At 37.0% G+C, this 25,249-nt stretch overlaps 1 protein-coding gene across 1 annotated transcript in view; it reads left to right on the forward strand.

Annotated features, from left to right (window-relative positions):
• The window catches only part of ALDH1A1 (aldehyde dehydrogenase 1 family member A1), a 111,585-nt gene that overhangs the window by 4,445 nt on the left and 81,891 nt on the right, over positions 1-25,249 (forward strand). The window contains exons 2-3 of the mRNA XM_053702502.1: positions 11,658-11,762; positions 19,483-19,623. Coding sequence (XP_053558477.1) covers positions 11,658-11,762; positions 19,483-19,623 — 246 coding nt within the window. The remainder of the gene's footprint in view (positions 1-11,657; positions 11,763-19,482; positions 19,624-25,249) is intronic.

Below are 25,249 nucleotides of genomic sequence, written 5' to 3' on the forward strand. Positions count from 1 at the left end.
CCTATGGCAGCAGAGTTTGTAACTGTATAGCATTGCTATAAACAATCTAGCAAACACTGCTGCCAGATGGCTAAAGACGTGCACACTCCTGAGGTCACCTAGGATTACTCTTTTTTTAAGCATAATAAGAGAACTAAGAATAATTGATAATAAAATAAATTGGAAAGTTGTTTAAAAAAAAACATACTCTAACCAATCAATGTAACTTTAATTTTGACTTTACTGTCCCTTTAATTGTATTTATTATTAGTTACATGGAGAATAATATTTTAACTTGAATGTTAAAGGACACAACTGCTGAGTACAGTGGCAGAGTTACTGCTCACCATGCTGATCGGTTTCCCTTCCCTACATGCTGTTTTCTTTAAAGGCATTCTGATACTTTAACCCATTACAGTAGATATTTGGTGAAGTTCTGCATCTTTGTACATCACATGTTGTTGATTGCTGTGACAGAAGCAGGGCACTTTGACACATTAGTGACATTGCTGGATTTTTTTAAAGCTGTATCTTGCACAATAGAAAGCAGAAGCTTTACATTTTTGTATTTTTTTTACACAGTTTAAAAATTACATAACAAATATAAAAAAAGCCCTCGGGAATTATATTGAGCAATGTATTCACTACGAAAACATACAGCACCCTAAATTGGTGTGCATGATATGACTTGTCAAGATGATCTGTGAGTGCACACTGCTTCTGTCACAGGGTGTGATAATAATTAAAGGGACTGTACTATAAAATGTTTTCCCCAATGTGTTCTAAGTGAGTTTTTATACCTACTGAAGAGTAAGAAATCTATAGGAATTTGTTCCTTCATTAATATTTTTGTATTTGAAATCGCTGTTTTTGCTCATTTAAACCATCTCCTGTTGTTCTCAAGGACATGCCCATAAAAATGGGCTGAATCTGCAAATAAAGTAGATCTGCTAATGTTTTACATGTCTAAACACATCCTAAATAGTTAGATATTGAAATGCGTATTATGGCTGAGGGGTTCAATGAGTACAACCAGTTATTTCAAATACAAATATCTCTCTCTTCTAACCCCCAAAGAGAGATTATTTAGAGCTATTGTCTCCTGTTCACATAGCTTTTCTACATAGAAAACATTTGTTATTCATATTTTCACTGTATGTGGCAGTTTATCTGGGCAAAACCAGCTATTTCAAATAACTAAATAAAGGTAAATGAGCGGGCTGCAAACACTTTAATACACTCCAGCAGGTAAAATGAACCATTGGGAACAACATTTTAGAGTACTATGTCCCTTTTAAACTCTAACATAGCATCGCCCAGTAAAAGATGTAGAGATTAACTAACCAGCACTTATGATACATTTTGCATTACATACATTCTTCACTATCTGCAAGTTTATTCTTTAGATGCAATCAACATATAAATAAGAGGTCTGTGGGACTTTTAAAGCCTAGGGGTAATTCTAAAAATATTTTGCTCTACTAAAAGATATCATTACCTACAAAAACAGGAACCGGCTTAATTTTAATGTAGTAATGTATGAGTTTGTTACTGTTAATGTGTTAAGAGATGTTAATTATTACATTTGTGAGGTATTTTTTATAAAATATGTAGGGAACTAAAAATGTTTAAGGCAGCTTCAGTTATCGTTATTGATTAAATTTCCTGTTAGTTGTCTTTTTTTTCTTACAAAGTATTTAGGGATTAAAATATGTACTAAATATGTACAAATTAGAATGTATTAGCTGGAATACTGTATTTATGAATACTTACATTTAAAATGCCAACTGGAATTAATATAAAATATAAATATATATATAGTATCTATTATTATGCAACATTATTGAACTTTTCATCTTGAAAAAATAAATAAATGTCACATTCAACTGAAATCAGCTAAATAAAGTTTATTGAAAGTTTATAATTTGCTAAATATGAATTCATTTGTACCTTTAGGGCCAGATTACAAGTGGAGCATTAAATATCGCTTTGATGAAAGCGATACTTGCGCTCCACTGTGTAATACCAGCGCACGATAATGTGCACTGGTATTACAAATTTTAAGCAATGCAAGCGCGACCTCGCATTCGCATCACTGGGAAGCATTGAGCTCACAAGAGCGCACTTCCTTAGACTCCTATGGGAGCTCCCTCCTTCTGATGCCGTCAGAGATGGCATCAGAAGTTCAGCGCCAGCAAAGGGGGGTAAGTCACGCAGTGATGGAAGCAAATATAAATATATATATATGTATATGCTGATAGTCATATACATTTATGTGTTAATGTGTGTATATAGACATATTAATACATAAATATATATATATCTATATAAGCATATACATATATATTTACTGGGAAAACACAGTTCCCATAGACCGCAATGTAAAGGCACTTTTCAGTGCTGTTTTTTTTCTAACACCCGACTCCCACCAACTTTAACCATAAAATACTGCATAGTGCAGTAAATTTATTAAAAATTAAAGATTATTTTATTAATAAACTGCAATAGACACTATTTTGGGGCCATTTCGGCATATTCATAAAATTAACCAGAGATCTGATCGCGGTTGCAATAACCAGCCACTTGTAATGGCTGATTAATTTGATGTTTGTGGGTGCACGATAATTTTGCCCAACACTTGTAATCTAGCCCATGAAGTGATAGAAATGTGTTAATATCAGTAGTGTCTTTTATTGCCTCTCATGTAACCCAACTCAACTACTCTTACAAAACTGTAAGGAGCAACATTTCACATTCCAAACTGAGTGTAATAAGAACTTTGTCTGGACCGTAAGATATCTTGAAATTAATTTCAACATGAAAAGAAAAAAATTGTATAGTTTAGTGGAATTTAGCATTGTTTAAACTTTTATTTGAACCTGTAAAAATAGAAATATCAGCACAGTCTGACAGGTCCTGTTGAGGTAAGGGGTTCATCGCATATAGTGAATACTCGGAGAACACTCCGCACATACTCAAGCAATACCCTTGTTTGGTTTATTTATGGGCACATCAGCCTGAAATAACAAATTAAATTGAAAATTTTGGAATGTGTACTTCTAAATAAATACCTAAACACAAAATCTAAAAATGAAGTATAAACAATTGAATTTCACTTACAATTTTGTTAAAGTGACATATATTGTAGTTTCAGATTGCAACCCAAGTGAGTTTAAAGTAATCCAGTGAAATGAAATGTAATGACTACAGAGTCTGTGATTGCAATGCTTGTTTAGGGCAAAATTACAAGTGGGCACGTTAACAGTTAGGCACGAGCGATAAGGGGTTTATTGCAGCTGTTTGCGCGTGTCGGGTTTTCCACTCGTATTACAAGTTCAAAGTAAATACGATTGCTTGAGTGCAATTGAAGTTAAAGTGCCGGCAGATTAGTGGAACCTCAGAGCTCTGGTTAACTGTTTTACAAAACAAAAAATCTCACAAAACACATCAAAAATACAATACAAAGTACAGTTACACTCACAATAACAGCCTATAATGAGGTCTCAGGTGTAAGAAAAAAAAGCAGATAAAGGGCTTTATCATAGAGATACATATATATATACATCTCAAAAAATGTAAATGTATGTGTGTGTATATATGGATATATATATACAGTATATATATGTCTATATATGTGTACATATGTATTTATGTATTTATATTTGTATATATGTATTTACAGACATATATACACATATAAATACATATGTATACATATATATATATATATATAGACATGTATATAAGTGTATTGGAGTCTGTAGCAGCTAAGCAGATGAAATCATGTAAAAACATATTTATGCAATATTCATATTTAATAAAGTGTTATACTGTTTATTTACTGTAAATATTTCACATTCCAATGTTCTGCAAATAGCAGAATATGTTCTAATATTTGTAAATAGATACTATATATATATATAAAAAACATCAGCTATATGTAGAAATATGTAATTATGAATAAACAGAACAAATTCTTCTTCAATCTGAAAAACATTGGAATTTGAAATATTCATATTTTTTCCCCACTTTTTTTGCTCCATTGAATTCTATTGGGGAATAGGTTATCGCATGCACGATATTCTAAATTCGTGTTTTTACACTTGTCGGGTTATTACGCGAGCGAAAATAGTTTACTTTCAAGTCATAATATGAGCGCAACCCGACGCTCGAAAAAGCTTACTTCTAGCACAGTTAACGTTCGAGCGGTAGCGTTAAATAGGGTTCCACTTGTAATCTAGCCCTTAATGTTTAACCACAGTTTAGGTCAGGCATACAGTTGATAGAAACAAATATTTGTTTCTAATAATTTGTACCTTATACTTTTTATAGTTAGGTTTTCAAGTATAGGACTTGAAACCTTGACTTTTGCATTCAAAATAAAGAAACAAAAAACTATGCTGGTTTAATTTCAAACTAGTGCTACTGGCAGCCAAATAATTAATTTTAAGGCAGGCCCACTATTGTTTAACAGCAAGAGGTCTGCTTTAGCATTAATCATTGCACAGCCAATGCTATTGGCCATAAATTTAAAGGTCTATTATAATCAAACAATTACATGCTCTAATCCGTAGAGCATGTAACTTTAAGACTGCAGCACTGTTTGTTTAACCCCTGCAATGGGGTTAAATACACAGTAGAAATACTGCTAATGGTGCACTGCTGGTCCCAAGCGGATCTCGCTGCTGCTAGTCGCACAACTTAGATGTGCAACTAGCGCTGCTGATTGGATCAGCAGCATTTTCTACTCTGAACCAGCAGTGCACTGTGTGTCCTGAGCTGTATGCCTACTTTGTGCTTTTAACCCCATTGCAGGGGTTAAAAACACAGTGCTGCAGGGTCGATAGTCTTAAAATTCAATGCTCTAACAGATTAGAAAATGCCATTTTTCAACAATAACTGCCCTTTAACCTGCAATTTTATGTTTGTTTGTTTATTTAGCAATGGCCTTTTCATTTTGTCAACTCAAAACAAAACAACCAATCAAAATGGAGTTTGAATGACTCCCTTAGGAAATTGGTAAACTCAGCTGTTTTAAAACTCTGGGAACAATGGCTTATTATTTGCCTTATTATTTAAAACAGTGAATTATTTAAGAACAAGCCAACTTAAACCCAAGCTTTGGCCAACCTGCTCCCCTCTAAAAAGTTAACGAACATTATGCATTTAGTTCTCTTGCATTGCTGTGTTTAATTGATGGTACATATTATGCATAGTTTTAGTAAGGGTAACAATTATTAGGTTATTCATTATTTTAAAAGTTGTCTTTCATCCATATTGCTATCCTTATTTTATAATATAATATTTATTGTTGTCTCATAATGTTTTGGGTTTGAAATTGAATATTGACTTCCTGGACTAAACCAGAAGTGACTATGCCAAGTAAATTGTTATGCTGTTGATAAAGTGACATCAGAAAGATAGCTATACTCTGTGGGATATGTGGAAATAATATATGCTCATATAATCTTGCCACTAATCTTAATACCTTAAGAATATATTGTATTACCCATAATCATGCAATGTTATATATCATTACAACTGCTTAATCATACTAGCTTTATAATAGTCTATTTTTTTTTTTGTTAATGGTTATACATTACCTATAAATATCTACATTATTTGTATAGCTTGTACTTTAACAAACTATAGCAATATTCATATTGCTTGTGTTAATCATATTTGACTATCTTATGCCTGTTAAAATAGCTGCTGAAAAAGTTAACTTCATCTGGCAGTTTACAATGCTGGGGGATTTTAGTTGTTTGCTCCACAACAAATAATTACTTGTGCTCATTTTACATTGAGCCCATAAATTACTTTTGGTGTCTTAATACCCTTTACAAACACTATTACCAGATAGGAAACCTTTTTACAATTAAGTTACATTTTATATGTAAAATGTACCTATAAATATGGATATAAAATATATTGAGCCAAATTACAAGTGTAGCGTTATTTAACGCTACCGCTTGAATATTAACTGCGCTAGAAGTAAGCTTTTTGGGCGCATCAGGTTGCGCTTGTATTACAAGTAGAAAGTAAACTGTTTTTGCTCGCACGCTAACCCAACACACACAAAAAGCCTTACTTAGAATATTGTGCATGCAATAACTTATTCTCACATAGAAGTCAACGGAGCAAAAAAAGTAGACAAAACCAAACACCCTACTCACTCGCAAACCCGAGTGCGGTAACCGGAAATAAAAATATGAATATTTCACATTCCAATATTCTTCAGATAGCAGAATATGTTCTATTTATTTATAAATATGTATTTATATACATATATATATATATATATATATATATATATATATATGTATATGATGGTATTTTGGTATTTTATATATATATATATATATATATATATATATATATATATATATATATATATATATATATATGACTATGATTATATAGAGGTACATATTTATATACAGATATATATATATATATATATATATATATATATATATATATATATATATATATTTATTTATAAATACTTAGAACATATTCTGAATACATGGTTAAAACCTTTCTTAAATATGGATATTGCATAAATATGATTTTTCATGTATTCATCTACCTACAAAGGGCTCCAAGGCATATAATGAATAGCACAGGGAGGGCTATTAGTGCGCCTACTGCACTTGTTTTAAAAATTGTGAGTTGAGTGAAAGCAATCCAAAATACTGATGGAAAAGTTAGAGCTTTTTAAGACCTGAAGTAAAATATTATTATTATTAGTAAAGCACAGATCTACATGAAGATCTATATTACTTGCTTACTATTGGCTTAGCGGACCATCAGCTTAGCGCTCATTGGATATCCAACATTAATTTTAATGCAGATGTCTAATATGTGAGAGCTTAAGCTCATCGTTATTTTCTGACATTCAAATGTTATTTTCTGACATTCAAATGTTATTGCTGTGCGATGTAAACACACCGTAGCACTAACATTTTTGTAGTACACTTGTAACCTAGGCCTTGGTTTTTAAACCCTAACAATAGAAATAGTTCAGCTGCCAGTAAACAACTTAAAATCTTTATAATTATACATGATAATTATTTATGGATTAATTAATATTTTTATATATATGCATAGTATAAACTAACAAGTAAATACTGAAGTACTGTATTGTAAACACAAAATACAAAATAAATGTTTGAAAGCATTATTAATGATTTGTAAAGTATGCATATTGGGTACTTGTTGTTTAATTTACAGAATTGGACTTCCACCCTGTCATTGGACAAGCACACTTTTTACCGTGCTTAATTAAACATAGTTAAGTTTACTCACAATGTTTACATAACGCACTGACTGTAAATTGATTTGTGCTAAATCAACGAGAGAAAAAAAAATGTCTAGGTTGCTTATAGACAGTATGCTGATTATAAAATCATCATGTATAACTGAGTGAAATAGTTTTGTGGGAAAATCAACACGTATAAAAAGTCTGGGTTCATCTGTTCATCAGGCCCAAATGGCTTGGCACAGTTTAAAGTTGTAGTAAAACCAACACATGTTTTAAAGACACTCGTAGAACGGTTGAACTTGGGTTCACGCTACATAATTGATTTCAAATGAAAACAAACAAATGTACCTGGACTTTTAACCAATTTGAGACAGCTAAGTTTAACCAACCTCAATTGACTTTTGCAACAAACTTTTACACAAATGAGTTGCAATGTTTTAGCTTTGTGGATAGACCTCTGTATAAGAAATTTAGTTACTATTAATATATTTATTTTAACTATATATAGTTCTTAAATTTACAAAAAGCAGCCCAAATACACATGCTTAATTATCTAGTGCTGATGAGACAAATCATCAGCTTGATATACTAGTCGATAAGCCAGTCCCGAGGGCAGTCTATGTGTTGAAAATACAACCCCCCAAGCTACAAAAAATAAAAAATAAAAATACAGAAAAAAATAAACAAAGCTATCAAAAATAATAAAATTAAACCTAAACTAATACCCCTATAAAAATAAAAAATCCCCCCCAAAATAAAAACACCCCCTAATGTAATACTAAGCTACCAATAGCCCTTAAAAGGGCTTTTTGAAAGGCATTGTCCTAAGTTTAACAGCTCTTTTACATTAAAAATAAACAAAGTCCCCCCTAACAGTAAAACCCCCCACCCACCAAACCCCCCAAAATATAAAAAAACACTGCAGCCCCAAAGAGGTACTCATGGTTTCAGAAGTCCGGCAGAGAAGGCGGGTCCATCATCTTCATCCACAGAGAAGGCAGCGCAGAGCGGAGGCCTGGAGCGGTCTTCCCAGATGTGGCGATCCTTGGCGGTGGTTATCTGTGGAGGGGTTTGCGGTCCCTTGGCAGCGGCGGCGGTGGTCCTCGGCGACATGGAGGCTCCTCTTTATCCAATGTCCGTGGTATACTGAATATTGAATGCAAGATACCGCAATCAATTTGGGATACCTTGGATTCCTATCGGCTGAAATTTTCAAAATCAGCCAATAGGATGAGAGCTACTGAAATCTTATTGGCTGATTTGAACAATAAGATTTCAGTGGCTCTCATTCTATTGGCTGCAGAATTTTTCAAAACAGCCAATAGGATTAGAGCTACTGAAATCCTATTGGCTGTTCAAATCAGCCAATAAGATTTCAGTAGCTCTCATCCTATTGGCTGATTTTGAAAATTTCAGCCAATAGGAATTCAAGGTACCCCAATAAATAAACCTCCACGCATTTGCCAAGGACCGCCGCCACCGAGGACCGCCACTGCCACAATGACTGTTGCCGAGGATCGCCACTTCTGGGAAGACCGCTCCGGACCTCCCACCCTGCCATTTTCGGAATCTACCTGGAAGCAGCTTTGCTGCATCCAGGTGAATTCTTTTGGCTATGCGCGCAGCCAACATTCTGTTGGATGCCTCGCGCTGCCAACATTCTTTTGAGGATGCGTGTGCAATTGTCGATGGCGATGGACATTACAAACGCAATTATAGTATATATATATATATATATATATATATATATATATATATATATATATATATAAATATATTGATATATATTTTTCTTTTTCTAATTTTATATATGCATATTCTAGTTATGGGGCAGAGAAGCCAAGTCTCCATGTTGGACTATGGATGGACTCAATAATTGGGCTAATTCTAGAGAAGTAAATGTGGGGTTCCAAAATATCAAAGGGACACTAAACCCAACATTTTTCATTCATAATTTAGATAGAGCATATACTTTTAAACAACTGTCCAATTTACTTCTATTATCTAATTTGCTTTGTTCATTTGGTATCCTTTGTTGAAAAGTATACCTAGGTAGCAAAGCACTACTGGGAGTTAGCTGCTGATTGGTGGTTGCACATTTATGCCTAACATCATTGGCTCAGCTAGCTCCAAATAATAAATTGATGTTCCTTCGACAAAGGATGCAAATAGGATTAAACAAATTTGATCAAATAAATCAATTATAGAGTTGTTTAAAATGGTGTGCTCTAACCTTTATCATGACATAAAATTATGTGTTTCGTGTCCCTTTAAACACAAAGCCATATTGGACAAGAGGCTGACATATTGGGGCCCATTTATCAAGCTCCGGAATGGAGCTTGAGGGCCCGTGTTTCACCAAAAAGACCACTGCTCCATAACCTGTCCGCCTGCTCTGAGCATGATTCACAAAAAATATATTTTTAAAATTCAAAATTCAATTTACTGCACACTTTTTCCGAAGTAGCTTTATTTTACTTCTATTTTTAAAATAATTCTTCATTGAAAATATAGCAAAGCTCACAAGTCCATTTTAATTAAATAAAAAAAAAAGGGTTTAATTTTTACATATTTGTATCAGTCAATTTGAGTCATGTTCATACAGCACTGTGAATATTTGCTTTGACAGTACAGTCTATTAAACAGGATCAGTGTTAGGAATGTGAAGGGCAATCAGCATATTTGGGGCCAAACATTTGACACAGAAAATTGTAGATTAAAGCACTCATTAATGGCTAAATAAGTTAATGATATAAGACCAGCATTATACTGCAGAACGCAGACAATAATGTACTTCATATTTTACCATCAGTTAATAGTGTTGTCTATTCAGCATAAGGCTGTACACTTGGACTGCAGGGCTAGGCTAGGTCAGAGAAGAAGTCCAATGTCAGAGCACAAAACCAAAAAAATAGCACAGTGTGTGTCTGATATCCAGCCAGAGCTACTTTAGTATTAAATTATCCTTGTCATAAGCACCATCACAGAATGCAAAGAAAATAGAAAAAATATAATTTTCACTCCCTGACCTTGAATTTCTCACTAATCATGCCCTTTTTTCCTGCAGCCTTTGAAAAGACATTTCCTTTGAAACAAATGTGCAACGTGCCATGTGTAGCAAAGTCAAATATGTGACCATATACAGTTGAGCACAGCATGTATTCTGCATAATGAGGTCTGGCAAACCCAGCCTACTCACATGTGAAGGAAATGAGCACCTTCTGGCAAAATTCCTTCTATTTCACAGCCAAGCAGTGTGACTTCCACAGCTACCAAAAGTTTTGTGTAAATATTAAAACTCCTTATCACAATGTCCAAATTCCTTGTAAACTTTTGGAACAAACTTGCAAGCAATTATCTGCTAATGATTTAAAAACTAAAGGATGCTGGTTATACCACGTTTGTTAATTGTGAAAAAGCTAAACCCTATATTTCACTAATGCAAAAGAAAAAAAAACAAGAAACAAACCCCTTAAGCTCAACCTAATGTTCAAATAATGAGTTTTTGAGCCATATAAGTTTTGTTCACCTGACAAAGACAGGGGTAAGAGAACCATCTAATCATTGGATGTCATCCCCTCTTTCCGAACTAGGGTCATATACTTCTCTATGTTTTATGGAGGGTGATGGGACTTTAGTAGTATCATCCTATCTTTCATCAATCCCCTCCCTTGTGCCTATTTTCTTCCTCACCATTACCATAGGGATCTTCCACAAATCAAAGGGCCATGTTACCCTCATTTACAATTGGGGAATCCTCTCAAATTTGTGCTCTAATCCTCTTCAAATTATATTAGAGGGGGAGATAGGGGCTCTGTAAAATCCCTTCACCTTCACTATAAACTCCCTGATAGTTTGTTATCGTAATAACTGGATATTCTCTTTTAAATGATGGATCACTTTTCCCTATCAATATGTTGTTGGTGGAGGAAGCATGTCTGCTGCTAGTGACAGTCATTATTACTCCTGTAACCAACAATTTAGATGGAGATGAGGTACCATGTTTGATAGGAAAGATTCCCCTCTTTCAACCAAGGAATCTTGTCTTATCTAAATGGTGTGGATAATTACTGGGCATGGGTGGTAAGTAGGGTTACACAATGGCCCCTCCCCAAATCTCTACCCTAGGTCATATTGTAATGCATAAATGTAGGTATTGGTGGGAGATATGAGCCTTGTAAGATCCCCACTTCTCCACCTCTTGCAGCAAGGAAGTACCTTTATCCCTATTACAGGACTTCACACTGGTGGTTAATTGTTTAACAGTGCTATTGACTTTTATAGTTTTTTTAAAATGAGAGAGAATTTGCCTTTTTTAGTCTCAATATATTTCAAGTACTTAACCATTTTGTGCTGTATTATTTCTTTTCTCTGTTATTTAACATTTTGTGTATTTTTTTATTGTTTGTAGATCTTCATAAACAATGAATGGCATACCTCTTGCAGTGGAAAAACATTTCCTGTGTATAACCCAGCTACTGGAGAAAAGATATGTGAAGTACAAGAAGGAGATAAGGTAAGGATTGACTCAAAATAATTTTCTGTAAGGTAAATATAAAGTTAATTACAGAGAATCTAAAGTCAAAATTAAACTTCCATGATTGAGATAAAGTATACAATTTTAAATTTCCATTTTTTTCCATTATCAAAATATGCACAATTGTTTTATATGTATATGTTTTAGGTCTGAATCTGTGAGCAGTATATTTGTATGTGTGTTTTTTATTGGATAGTGGCTGTCACATGATACAGGGGGCAGGGAAATGGAGGTAAATATGTCACAAAAATATCTGCTACTTAATTAAAAATCATACTGAGGCCCTGCTATTCAAAAGCTCGCTGGCATGGAGAGAAATCATGCAAAATCTTTGGGATTTTTTTTTATCTTGTTTATTTTAATGTAGCTGTTGCTCCGTCACATCAAGAACCCTGCATAGAGAGATACATAGATTTTTAAAATTAAAATTTGTGTTTCTAACATTTATTTAGGGATTTCTCCATGCTGATGAGATGTCTTAGATCATCTCAGCTTTTGAATATCAGACCCTAAGAGCCCAATGATCTAAAATGTGTCAAGAAATATCACACTGGCAAGAAATATAACACGGACTCTAGCATGGGAAAACCTCACAGAATGATCTAAGACAAAAGCCTGAACAAGAAATTCACTCACTGCAAGTTGTGAGCTAATCTCCATAGAAAGTAATGGGGCCCGATCCGATATGCAGCGTCGCCCGCAAATGCCGGCAACCGCGAAATTTGCGCTGGTTTGGTATCCTATATATGGCGTAACCTAGAAGTTACGCCCGTATATTTCTGCCGTCGCCCATACTTTTTTGGGCCATAGGCAGGTATACCAAACCAGCGCAGTTTGGTATCCAATATACAGCGTAAGGACTTACTTACTCCATTTTCACCTCGCAACAAAAAGCAGCCGTAAGAAGCCTTACGCTGTGTATTGGAGCCCCATAACTACCTAAACTACCTGCAAAATAAAACCTAACACCTAACGCATGCGCAATGTCTATCTACCTGTCAACCACGATCCCCCGCCGCAATCCCTAATAAAGTATTTAACCCCTAAACCGCCGCTCCCGGACCCCGCCGCCATCTACATAAACTAACCCCCTACCGTGAGCCCCTAAAACCGCCACCATCTAACTGATCTATCCCCTAATGTGAACCCCTAAAACCGCCGCCATCTACCTGATCTATCCCCTAATGTGAACCCCTTACACCGCCGCCATCTACCTAATCTATCCCATAATGTGAACCCCTTACACCGCCGCCATCTACCTGATCTATCACCTAATGTGAACCCCTTACACCGCCGCCATCTACCTTATCTATCTCCTAATCTGACCCCTTACACCGCCGCCATCTAACTGATCTATCCCCTAATGTGAACCCCTAAAACCGCCACCATCTAACTGATCTATCCCCTAATGTGAACCCCTTACACCACCACCATCTACCTTATCTATCCCCTAATCTGACCCCTTACACCGCCGCCATCTACCTTATCTATCCCCTAATGTGAACCCCTTACACCGCCGCCATCTACCTTATCTATCCTCTAATGTGAACCCCTTACACCGCCGCCATCTACCTTATCTATCCCCTAATCTGACCCCTTATACCGTCGCCACCTATATAAAAATTATTAACCCCTAATCTAATCCCCCTATACCGCCGCCATCTATATTAATATTATTAACCCCTAATCTAATATCCCTAAAGTAATAAGCTCTATTACCAGCCCTTAAAAGGGCCTTTTGCGGGGGTTTGCCCCAAAGTAAACAGCTCTTTTGCCCTATAACCTGCCCTCCCTACACCGCCGCCACCTATATTAATAGTATTAACCCCTAACGTAAGCCCCTTACACCGCCGCCATCTATATTAAAATTATTAACCCCTAATTTAATCTACCTACCCCGCCGCCAGCTATATTATCTATATTAACCCTAAGTATATTATAGTTAATATAGTTATTACATTATTTATATTAACTATATTAACCCTAATTATATTAGGGTTAATATAGTTAATATAGTTACTATAGTATTTATATTAACTATATTAACTCTATCTAACCCTAACACCCCTAACTAAATTCTTATTAAATAAATCAAATTCATATTATAAACTAAAATATTCCTATTTAAATCTAAATACTTACCTATAAAATAAACCCTAAGATAGCTACAATATAATTAATAATTACATTGTAGCTATGTTAGGGTTTATATTTATTTTACAGGTAAATTGTTAATTATTTTAACTAGGTATAATAGCTATTAAATAGTTATTAACTATTTAATAGCTACCTAGTTAAAATAATTACCTGTAAAATAAATCCTAACCTAAGTTACAAATACACCTACACTATCAATAAATTAAATAAACTACAAATATATATCTAAAAATACAATTAAATAAACTAAACTAAATTACAAAAACAAACACTAAATTACAAAAAAAAAAGATTACAGCAATTTTAAGCTAATTACACCTATTCTAAGCCCCCTAATAAAATAATAAAGCCCCCCAAAATAAAAAATTCCCTACCCTATTCTAAATTATAAAATACCCAGCTCTGTACCAGCCCTTAAAAGGGCTTTTTGCGGGGTATTTACCCCAAGTTAACAGCTCTTTTGCCTGTAAAAAAAAAAGAACACAACACCCCCCCCCAACATTACAACCCACCACCCACATACCCCTATTCTAAACCCACCCAAACCCCCCTTAAAAAAACCTAACACTACCCCCCTGAAGATCTCCCTACCTTGTCTTCACCCAACCGGGCCGAACTCCTCATCCGATCCTGGCGATGTCTTTATCCAAGCGGCAAAGAAGAAGTCTTCATCCCGGCGATGTCTTTATCCAAGCGGCAGCAAAGTCTTCTTCCATCCGGCAGCATCTTCCATCAAGCGGCATCTTCAATCTTCTTTCTTTGCTCCTCCGATGCGGAGCATCCATCCCGGCCGACGACTGAATGACGAATGAGGTACCTTTAAATGACGTCATCCAAGATGGCGTCCGTCGAATTCCGATTGGCTGTTAGGATTCTATCAGCCAATCGGAATTAAGGTAGAAAAATCTGATTTGCTGATTGAATCAGCCAATCAGATTCAAGTTCAATCCAATTGGCTAATTATTAATTACATTGTAGATATCTTAGGGTTTATTTTATAGGTAAGTATTTAGATTTAAATAGGAATATTTTCATTAATAATATTAATATTAGATTTATTTTAATAAGAGTTTAGTTAGGGATGTTAGAGTTAGATAGGGTTATTATACTTAATATATATATATAATATAATAACGATATTAACTATATTAACCCTAACATAATTCGGGTTAATATAGTTAATATATATAATACTAGTCCTAAAGCCCGTTCACACAGGCCATTTTTTGCAGTACAGTGGTCCCACCCCTTGCGTTCTCTCCCTCCCACTCTCTTTTGCTTTCTCTCTCTCCCCCCTCTCTTTTGCGCTCTCTCTCCTCCCTCTCTTTTGCGCTCTCTCTCCTCCTCTCTTTTGAGCTCTCTCTCTCTCCCCCTCTCTTTTGCACTCTCTCTTCCCCCCTCTCTTTTGCACTCTCTCTCTCCCCCCCTCTTTTGCGCTCTCTCTCTCCCCCCCTCTTTTGCGCTCTCTCTCTCTCCCCCTCTTTTGCACTCTCTCTCCCTCTCTATCTCCCCTATCTCTTTCTCTCTCTCCCCTCTCCCTCACCCCCACTCTCTCTCTCTCTATCTCCCCTCTCTCTCTCCCCCCCTCTCTCCCCCCCCCCCTCTCTCTCTCTCTCTCTCTCTCTCTCTCTCTCCCCTCTCTCTCTCTCTCTCTCTCTCTCTCTCTCTCTCTCTCTCCCCTCTCTCTCTCTCTCCCCTCTCTCTCTCCCTTCTCTCTCTCCCTTCTCTCTCTCTCTCCTCTCTCTCTCCCCCCTCTCTCTCTCCCCTCTCTCTTTCTCTCTCCCTCTCTCTTACTCTCTCCCTCTCTCTTTCTCTCTCCCCTCTCTCTCTCTTTCCCCTCTCTCTCTCCCCCCTCTTTCTCGCTCCCCTCTCTCTCCCCTCTCTCTCGCTCCCCTCTCTCTCTCCCCTCTCTCTTTCTCTCTCCCCTCTCTCTTTCTCTCTCCCTCTCTCTTACTCTCTCCCTCTCTCCCCTCTCTCTCTCTCTCCCCTGTCTCTCTCTCTTTCTCTCCCCTGTCTCTCTTTATCTCTCTCCCCTGTCTCTCTCTCTCCCCCTGTCTCTCTCTCTCTCTCCTGTCTCTCTCCCCTGTCTCTCTCTCTCTCCCCTGTCTCTCTCCCTCCCCCTGTCTCTCTCTCTCTCTCTCTCTCTCTCCCTTGTCTCTCTCTCTCCCTGTCTCTCTCTCTCTCTCTCTCTCTCCCCTGTCTCTCTCTCTCCCCTGTCTCTCTCTCTCTCCCCCCTGCCTCTCTCTCTCCCCCCTGTCTCTCTTTCTCTCCCCTGTCTCTCTCTCTCTCTCTCTCTCTCTCCCCTGTCTCTCTTTCTCTCCCCTGTCTCTCTCTCTCTCTCTCTCTCTCTCTCCCCTTTCTCTCTCTCTCTCTCCCCTGTCTCTCTCTCTCTCTCCCCTGTCTCCCTCTCTCTCCCCTGTCTCTCTCTCTCTCTCTCTCTCTCTCTCTCTCCCCTGTCTATCTCTCTCTCCCCTGTCTATCTCTCTCCCCTCTCTCTCTCTCTCTCTCTCCCCTGTCTCTCTCTCTCTCCCCTGTCTCTCTCTCTCTCTCCCCTGTCTCTCTCTCTCTCTCTCTCTCCCCTTGATCTCTCTCTCTCCCCTCTCTCTCTCTCTCTCTCTCTCTCTCTCCCCCTGTCTCTCTTTCTCTCCCCTTGATCTCTCTCTCTCCCCTTCTCCCCTTGATCTCTCTCTCTCTCCCCTTGATCTCTCTCTCCCCTGTCTCTCTCTCTCTCCCCTGTCTCTCTCTCTCTCTCTCTCTCTCTCTCCCCTTGATCTCACTCTCTCTCCTTGATCTCACTCTCTCTCCTTGATCTCTCTCTCCCCTTGATCTCTCTCTCTCCCCTTGATCTCTCTCTCTCTCCCCTTGATCTCTCTCTCTCTCCCCTTGATCTCTCTCTCTCTCCCCTTGATCTCTCTCTCTCTCTCCCCTTGATCTCTCTCTCTCTCCCCTTGATTTCTCTATCCCACCTCTCACCTCGTTTGAGCTCTCTCCACGGCCTTTCACGGCCCTGCCCCCGGCCACGCCCCCTTCCCAGGCCTGCACGATAGGCCATGCCCCCTTCACGGGTCTCCCCGATCGGCCACGCCCCCTTCACGCTCGGCCACGCTCACTTCTTCTCGAGGCACTGTCTGGCAGTCGGCAGATCAGGTAGCTGTGCGCGCGAGGTGTCTGGGATCTAAGGCCAAGTGTGTTTGTCTCTACTGCGGCTGCGCATGACGGCTTCAGACAAACACACTTGGCCTTTTATAATATAGGATAATTATTATATTAACTATATTGACCCTAATATAATTAGGGTTAATATAGTTAATATAGCTGGCGGCGGTGTAGGGGAATTAGATTAGGGGTTAATGTGTTTAATATAAGTGGCAGCGGTGTAGGGGGATTTAGATTGTAGGCAAAAGAGCTGATTACTTTGGGACAAAGCCCCGCCAAAAGCCCTTTTAAGGGCTGGTAAAAGAGCAGTTTTCTTTGGGGAATGCCCCGCAAAAAGCCCTTTTAAGGGCTGGCAAGAGGGCAGTTTACTTTGGGGTAATGCCACGCAAAAAGCCCTTTTCAGGGCTATTTGTAGGGTTAGACTTAGGTTTAGTGGTAGGGATAGTTTAGTATTTTAGGGCTTAAATAATTTAATATTGCTGGCGGCGGGGTAGGGGGATTAGATTAGGGGTTAATTAATTTAATATAGGTGGCGGCGGGGTAGGGGCATTAAATTAGGGGTTAATAATTTTAAAATAGATGGTGGCGGGGTAGGGTCTCACTTTAGGGGCTAGGTAAGGTAGATGGCGGCGGTATAAGGGGCTCACATTAGGGGGTAGGTAAGGTAGATGGCGGCGGGGTAGGGGCTCACTTTAGGGGGTAGGTAAGGTAGATGGCGGCGGTGTTAGGGGCTCACTTTAGGGGGTTATAGATTTAATATAGCTGGCGGCGGGGTCTGGGAGCGGTGGTTTAGGGGTTAATAACTTTATTAGGTGGCGGCAGGGTCCGGGAGCGGCGGTTTAGGGGTTAATACATGTTTTATTGTTAGGATAGTGAGGGGGGATAGCGGATAGAGGGTTAGACGTGTCGGGCTATGTTTGGGAGGCGTGTTAGACAGTGCGGGTGATTTCATACTTTAGTCAGGTTTTGTAGGCGCCGGCGGTTTCTAACGTGCCGTAAGTCACTGGCGACTCCAGAAATTTGTACTTACGCAGATTTCTGGACATCGCTGGTTTATCCGACGGCACGTTAGCATCTGACGGCGCCGTATATTGGATAGCTCGAGTTGTGAGCTGAAACTGCGGGCAACGCGGGTTCCCTCGCTTGCGCCGCAAACTATATCGGATCGCGCCCATGAAGCTTACTAGAATACAGATTCTTGCAGAGGAAAGTGAATGTTGCAGGGAGCACCAGACATTTATAGCAGCATGTTTTCTGAAGCACAATCAAATCAAATTACCCTGTTATTAGTGTAATTTACTTTGCATTTAATTTTAGTTTTGCATACGTGTCTTTTTTCTTTGCAAGATGAAACTGCAAGAACTACAGGTGGAATAGGCTTAGATCATTCCAATAACAATTGCAAGGAAACTTGATATTCTCCCTGTTCAGCCCACTCACCAATGCTGAGAGACTCGTTTTGACAATAGAAACTTAAAGGGATACTAAACCCAAATTTTTTTGTTTATAATTCGGATAGAGCATGCAATTTTAAGCAACTTTCTAATTTACTCCTATTATCAATTTTTCTTCATTCTCTTGGTATCTTTATTTGAAAATGCATGAATGAATGTTTTGGAGCTGGTCCATTTTTGGTTTAGCACCCTGGATAGTGCTTGCTCATTGGTGGCTACATTTAGCCACCAATCAGCAAGCTGTACCCAGGTGCTGAACCTAAAATGGCCCGACTCCTAAGCTTTCATTCCCGATTTTCAAATAAAGGTACTAAGAAAACGCAAAAAAAAATTATAATAGGAGTAAATTAGAAAGTTGCTTAAAATTGCATGCTCTATCTGAATCATGAAAGAAAAAAATTGGGGTTAGTATCCCTTTAAGGAACCCTTTGCATTTTGACAGTTTGTTTAAAATTTCAAGTCTATTTTTGTATATTTCTGTGTATCTTAAGTATGAGTTTATTTGTCTAAATTGAGTATATGTTTTGAGTAATTTAAGTATGATTTGAATATAATATTGTAAATTGAAATTTGCAATGGGTTTTTTAACACCTATTTGGATGTGGATGCATAATTAATAGAAACAATAATCAACAACCATTCTCTGTCAGTGAATTGTAGTATTCTTTTTTGAATTCTACGCAAATCTAAAATCATATGAATAGATTTTGAAAGCACCAACAATATATGATTTCTATCCATGCTGTGTTTATGCAATTATGTAGCATCTCTCTTGACCTGAAGACTCAATTTTAGCATTTGTTATATCTCTGAGACCACCTTGTTAACTGGCCTTTTTAAAATTGTGTACTTTTAGGTGTGTTTAACTGAAGGTCATATTTTGTATAAGTATATTTTACCTGTATTGTTATGTTTTCATATTATACCTACAGGCCGATGTAGACAAAGCAGTAAAGGCTGCAAAAGAAGCTTTTAAATTAGGTTCACCATGGCGCCGGATGGATGCTTCTGCAAGGGGAAGACTCGTGAATAAGCTGGCTGACCTCATTGAACGGGATAGTTTGATTTTAAGTGTAAGTGGTCAAATTATCAAGTAGTTATATCACAACTCAACCACAACATACGTTACAGCTCAGAGAGTATCATATGTAAAACAGTGACCTTTAAAATCCCTTTTTATTACAAGGAACTCTTGCTTTTGTGTAAAATTGAGCTTGATACACACTCCCTAGAGAGGCTAAAAAGACAATTCTGTAACATCCAGCTGCTGCAAATCAAGTAGCTGGTATGGACAGTTTGTAGCATTTTAAAATCCTAGGTTGCAGATTTTACTTTTTTTGGTCTTTATAGGGAGCATGGGATAAAGAACAAGTTTTGCATAAAGGCCCAGGGTTTGTGGCACATTAATTGTCTTTTAAATCAGATCATCACACAAGAGAAAGAAGAATAGATGAAGGGGTAACACAGTCTTATACAAAATAATCATTTTGATTGTGTATACCCTATATTCATGTGTGTATTTGGTTGTAAATCTAAGTAAAGCCAACCATGTGCAGTTTAGATGATCACTAACAAGTATTTGTGCCTCTAGTGGAGCCTTAATTTATAGTATATATGTTTCTTACTTCCGCAAACTGTATAACACTTTTGTCTGTGCCATACTTCATGTTTGTACCACTTTCAGGGGAGGACATGAAACATTAAACAACTTATGATTTGCACATGGCTGTGATCCAACCTTACTACCCTTATGACTAATAAAAGTAGTTGTCAGCTGAAGCTGAGGAATAGTTTTCCTGTTATATAAAAAAATCTGTTATCTGGCTAAGCTAATATTCAAAGTATAATATCTCTTATTTTTACATTTCACAAGGGAACTTGAAGATTTGTTTGGACGTAGTTTGTAGGGTAAACATTTCTTATTTCACCTAGCTCATAAGATGTTTTAGAAGCTTATATATGTCTTGATGTATAATAAAGGTATAAATGTAAAAGTTCTTAGGAGAATATGAACCTCTTTGATATGTTTTAATGAATGTCATGAACTAAAGGCTTGCAACATGTTAAGGGTGCATATTATTTTCAGGTATTTAACAACAATGTTAAAAAATTCTAAAATATGCATGCTTAGTTATCTTAAAGGGACATATAGACACAAAATATAATAATATGTACTTTAATTACTTTACTTGAAAATTTATACAGCAGTGCCTCACCATTAACCCTTTCTTTTAAGTTTCTGAATTGTACAGCTCTAACTCCCCCCACACAATTCCTTTTATGGCTGTAGCTATATCCATTGTTGTTTTGGTAAAATGCACAAATGAATAGGGATTATCTGCTGGGGCGAGCCTAGAAGCTGTGAACTCAGGTGAAATACAATGCCTGTGTCTAAACACTGATAAGAGGGATGGAGCACAGTGTCCAGACAGCATGGCTATTTTAAGTATTTTTGCTTATTTTTGAAAATTATTTTAAAATACTTCCCAACAATTTTCAAACATTTTTTTTTATGCAAACAATTTTTACTTAATTAGCCCATTTAGGATATGCACAGATCTCAACCTGTTTTATGGCACTTTAATAGAACTCTGACCATATATATATATATATATATATATTTTTTCCATACAATATTAGGAAACTCTTTATAGGAAGCATGCTCAAATGATTAAGTACACAATGCTGAAAATGTATCCAGCCTTAAATATATGTAAATATGCATTATAGCTCTGACAATGGTACAAAAAAAAGTTAAAACATAATTTATACGGTTAACGTGGGATTAAACATGGTTCAGGTTGCAGGTATCTGAAGAACAGCACTCTTTGAGCAGGATTTATCAAAGAAACTCTCCTAAAATTGCACCTATAAATCTGCATACCACTGAATCCCCTGATTTATCAATGCAATGTCCCGTCTAAAACTGGGCAAGTCTGACTATACGTTCTTAAAAAAGTGTTACATTTGCTAGTTTTAGTAGCATTTCCTAGAGTCCACCCTAGAATTACCCCTATTACCAATTTATAATTTCTTTGCTCCTTTGGAAAACACAAAGTGCTCCTACAAATACGAGTATTATAGTTCTCGATAGGTACTGTGGAGAACAGCATTAGAATTCATCATGTCTTTGAGATTGTGTTGTGTTCACATCTATTTCTGATGGAGAACTTTAGGATTCAAGCAGGTCTATCTTTGGCTAGATACATATGCCAAATATGGAATGCAAAATTGCCCCACAAAGAATGAAAATTGTATTAACAATTTGAATGTGTTACTGTTATATAGGGTCATTACTGCAACCAAAATTAATGTGCAAATTTGCCCCATTTAAAACGCAAATGTAAGAGATTACTTGAAGAAGGTAAAAAATTCAGGAAACAACTTTTTTTCATGTAGAGAAATTCACGCCATCTTATCTTTCAAACATCTCAAATTATTACATGCAATTTTTTGATAATTTGTGCACACCGGTGCGCCTCTCCAAGGGCGAGCTGCATAGAAGGAGAATCTTTATTGCCCTTGATAAATCTGGCCCTCTCTGTCTGCTACTTAATAGGAGGTTTTTAATGGGATGGTGGAGACCATAGCAATATCTAAATTCACTGTAAATTCACATTTTCAATTGAATTTGGGGAAACCACTTGAAGCATTCGCTGTGTTAAGCTATTTCAATTGCTTTTGTTTGATTTGTTTATTGCAAACAGCTGAAAGTCTGACAATAAAGCTGATTTGCAATGGGGGATGAATAATTTTGCTTCTAACTGTATATGTATATATATATATATATATATATACCATGGGCTCTGGTTTCTAAATATATTCAGGTTGTATGCACAAGGGTTTCAATGTAACGTTAAACGGACATGGGGGCCGATTTATCAATGTCTGGCGGACATGATAAGCTGTGGCGTATCATATCCGCCAGACATCACTGAATGTTGACAGCATATGCTGTCGCCATTTAACATTGCACAAGCAGTTCTAGTGAACTACTTGTGCAATGCCGCCCCCTACAGATTTGCGGCCAATCTAGCAGGGGGTGTCAATCAACCCGATTGTATTCGATCAGGCTTAATAATGTCCGCAGCCTCAGATGCCATGGACGAGTTAAGGACCATTCAGCGGAAAAAAACATTGTATGCGGTGCTTCAGGAAATTTCAAAAAAGCACTTTATTTACATTAGGCAACATGGACACAGGATAAAAGCACACACTTGCAAGTGTCAGACAAAGGAGAATACGGCCCTTGATAAATCGGCCCCATGAAATTCAAAATGTTTCTTTCAAGATTCAGATAGTGCATATAATTAAAAAACCTTTTCAAGCTACTTATGTTATCAAATTTGCTTCATTCTTTTGATATCCTTTGTTGAAGGAACAGTAGTACATTACTGGGAGCTAGCTGAACACATTTGGGGAGCCAAAAACAAGAGGCATGTATGTGCAGCTATGAAGCAGCAACTATCTCCCAGTAGTGCATTTGCATTGCTACTCTTAAACCTACCAATGTATGTTTTTCAACAAAGGAGACCAAGAGAAAGAAGGAAATTAGACAATAGCAGTAAATTAGAAAGTTATTGTTTTAAGCTCCATGCTATATTTAAACCATGAGAATTACATTTTTACTTTACTGTTCTTTTAAACAAAACAAACTATTTCAGCTGTATTCAAAGTACTTTACAATGTAAAGCCCTATTAAGAATATAATATTCCTGTTTGAAGTAGAGCTATTCTAAAAACAGTAAACACTAAGGCCCAAAAAGGATCCTGTTAAAAAAATAAAATAGTTGGTTTGATTTTGTTGTTTTCAAAATGATGTTTACGCATTCAATCTTTGGCAAAAATGTCATAATAATAATTACTATTATTACTTCAAGTTAGAAATTGCATCTTGTTCTTTTTTTCCACTCTTTTTAAATGGTAGGTGTTTTAGTTGTCAAGTTGCTTTATTTGTATACTGTAAAATGTTTTACACTATACTAACATACGCTGATTGTATATACTGTATATACATCATAAGCAAATAGCATCAGTTTTCATTGCATGTTTTTTTATAGATATTACAAGCAAATCTTAGCATCTCATATTAGTTTCTTCACTATTTTTGAGCTATTCACTTCCTGCTAACAGAATTTTATCCTCTATAAATAAAATATTCCTGCTTATTTAGAGAGGGTGAAGAAATAGATCTCTGCTAACAGACACGTAGCTTTGCTTACTGTTATGACATTTTACAGGCTATGGTGACATGTGTGAGCCTGCCCCGCCTTAGGACTAACAGAAACTTATATAAAGTGAATAAAACAGTCTAATATTAAAATAATAAGTTGGTGCATTGGCTTGATGAAAAAATGTAACTATTTAAAGAAAGTAATAAAACATTTTTCTACCACTTTTTGCTTACACCCCAGCACCAAGGGGGTACTGGTTTCTATGTTTTTGTACTGAATGTTTTAATTTTTGCAGTGTCATATCCTGCAGAAGAAGGCAAATCATTTGAATGTTGTCTTTGTTCTGGTTGTTAGCTTTATATACACCACTATGCACAGTGCATCTGTTTCCTGCCCCAAAATCAGTAATGACCCATTAAACTAATGTCATGTTTATATACTATGCTGCCCTTTGTAATGAGTTGCATTTCTCACTTTGGTTAAAGCAGTAGAAATGACCTTTTTTCCTACTCTAATGAGGGACCTGCATATACATCATGCACGCAGCCTGCATCTTACTGACTACCACTCCTATATTATGCAGGGCCCTTTTCAAGTTGATTTTTATTTAAAATGTTAGTTCAAAAAAATGTTTAAGTTTAAAGTGTTTTTACAACTTGTAGTATTTTCTGCTTTCCATGTTTTGTTAAAAAAAATCTATTGTTAATCTGGTAATATCCCTCTGATTCCCAGTATTCTAAAGGAAACATAGGTATCTTATCTAGTGTTTTGTGTTAATTTATTTATTTTCAAATTGATCTTTGATTTTATCAGTGAAGCAAGCTGATTAGACCCTGATAATTATACAAGCTCGTGAGAGGATGATGGGCTATGAAAAAGTATCTAGCACCCTATTATTTAATTAACTATTTAATTAATTCCAGATTTATTTTAATTCACAGGGACTCTTCAATATTGATGTCGCAAACCTAAAAAATAGGGTTAGCAAACGGCGAACGCGAACTTCCACAAAAGTTCGCGAACGGGCGAACCGGGCGAACCGCCATAGACTTCAATAGGCAGGCGAATTTTAAAACCCACAGGGATTCTTTCTGGCCACAATAGTGATGGAAAAGTTGTTTCAAGGGCACTAACACCTGGACTGTGGCATGCCGGAGGGGGATCCATGGCAAAACTCCCATGGAAAATTACATAGTTGATGCAGAGTCTGGTTTTAATCCATAAAGGACATAAATCACCTAACATTCCAAAATTGTTTGGAATAACGTGCTTTAAAACATCAGGTATGATGTTGTATCGATCAGGTAGTGTAAGGGTTACACCCGCTTCACAGTGCGCAGTGTAGGTGATATACCTGCCCTGACCATGCTTTGCAGACCAGGTATCAGTGGTCAGATGGACCCTTGCCCCAACACTGTGTGCCAGACATGCCATTATAGCAGACTTATATGGCTTTGGCGTTGCTTTTTCGTAATTAGAAGGCTGCTAAATGCCACTGCGCACCACACGTGTTTTATGCCCAGCA

This window comes from Bombina bombina, chromosome 2, assembly GCF_027579735.1.
Source record: "Bombina bombina isolate aBomBom1 chromosome 2, aBomBom1.pri, whole genome shotgun sequence".
In the NCBI taxonomy this organism is placed as follows: domain Eukaryota; kingdom Metazoa; phylum Chordata; class Amphibia; order Anura; family Bombinatoridae; genus Bombina; species Bombina bombina.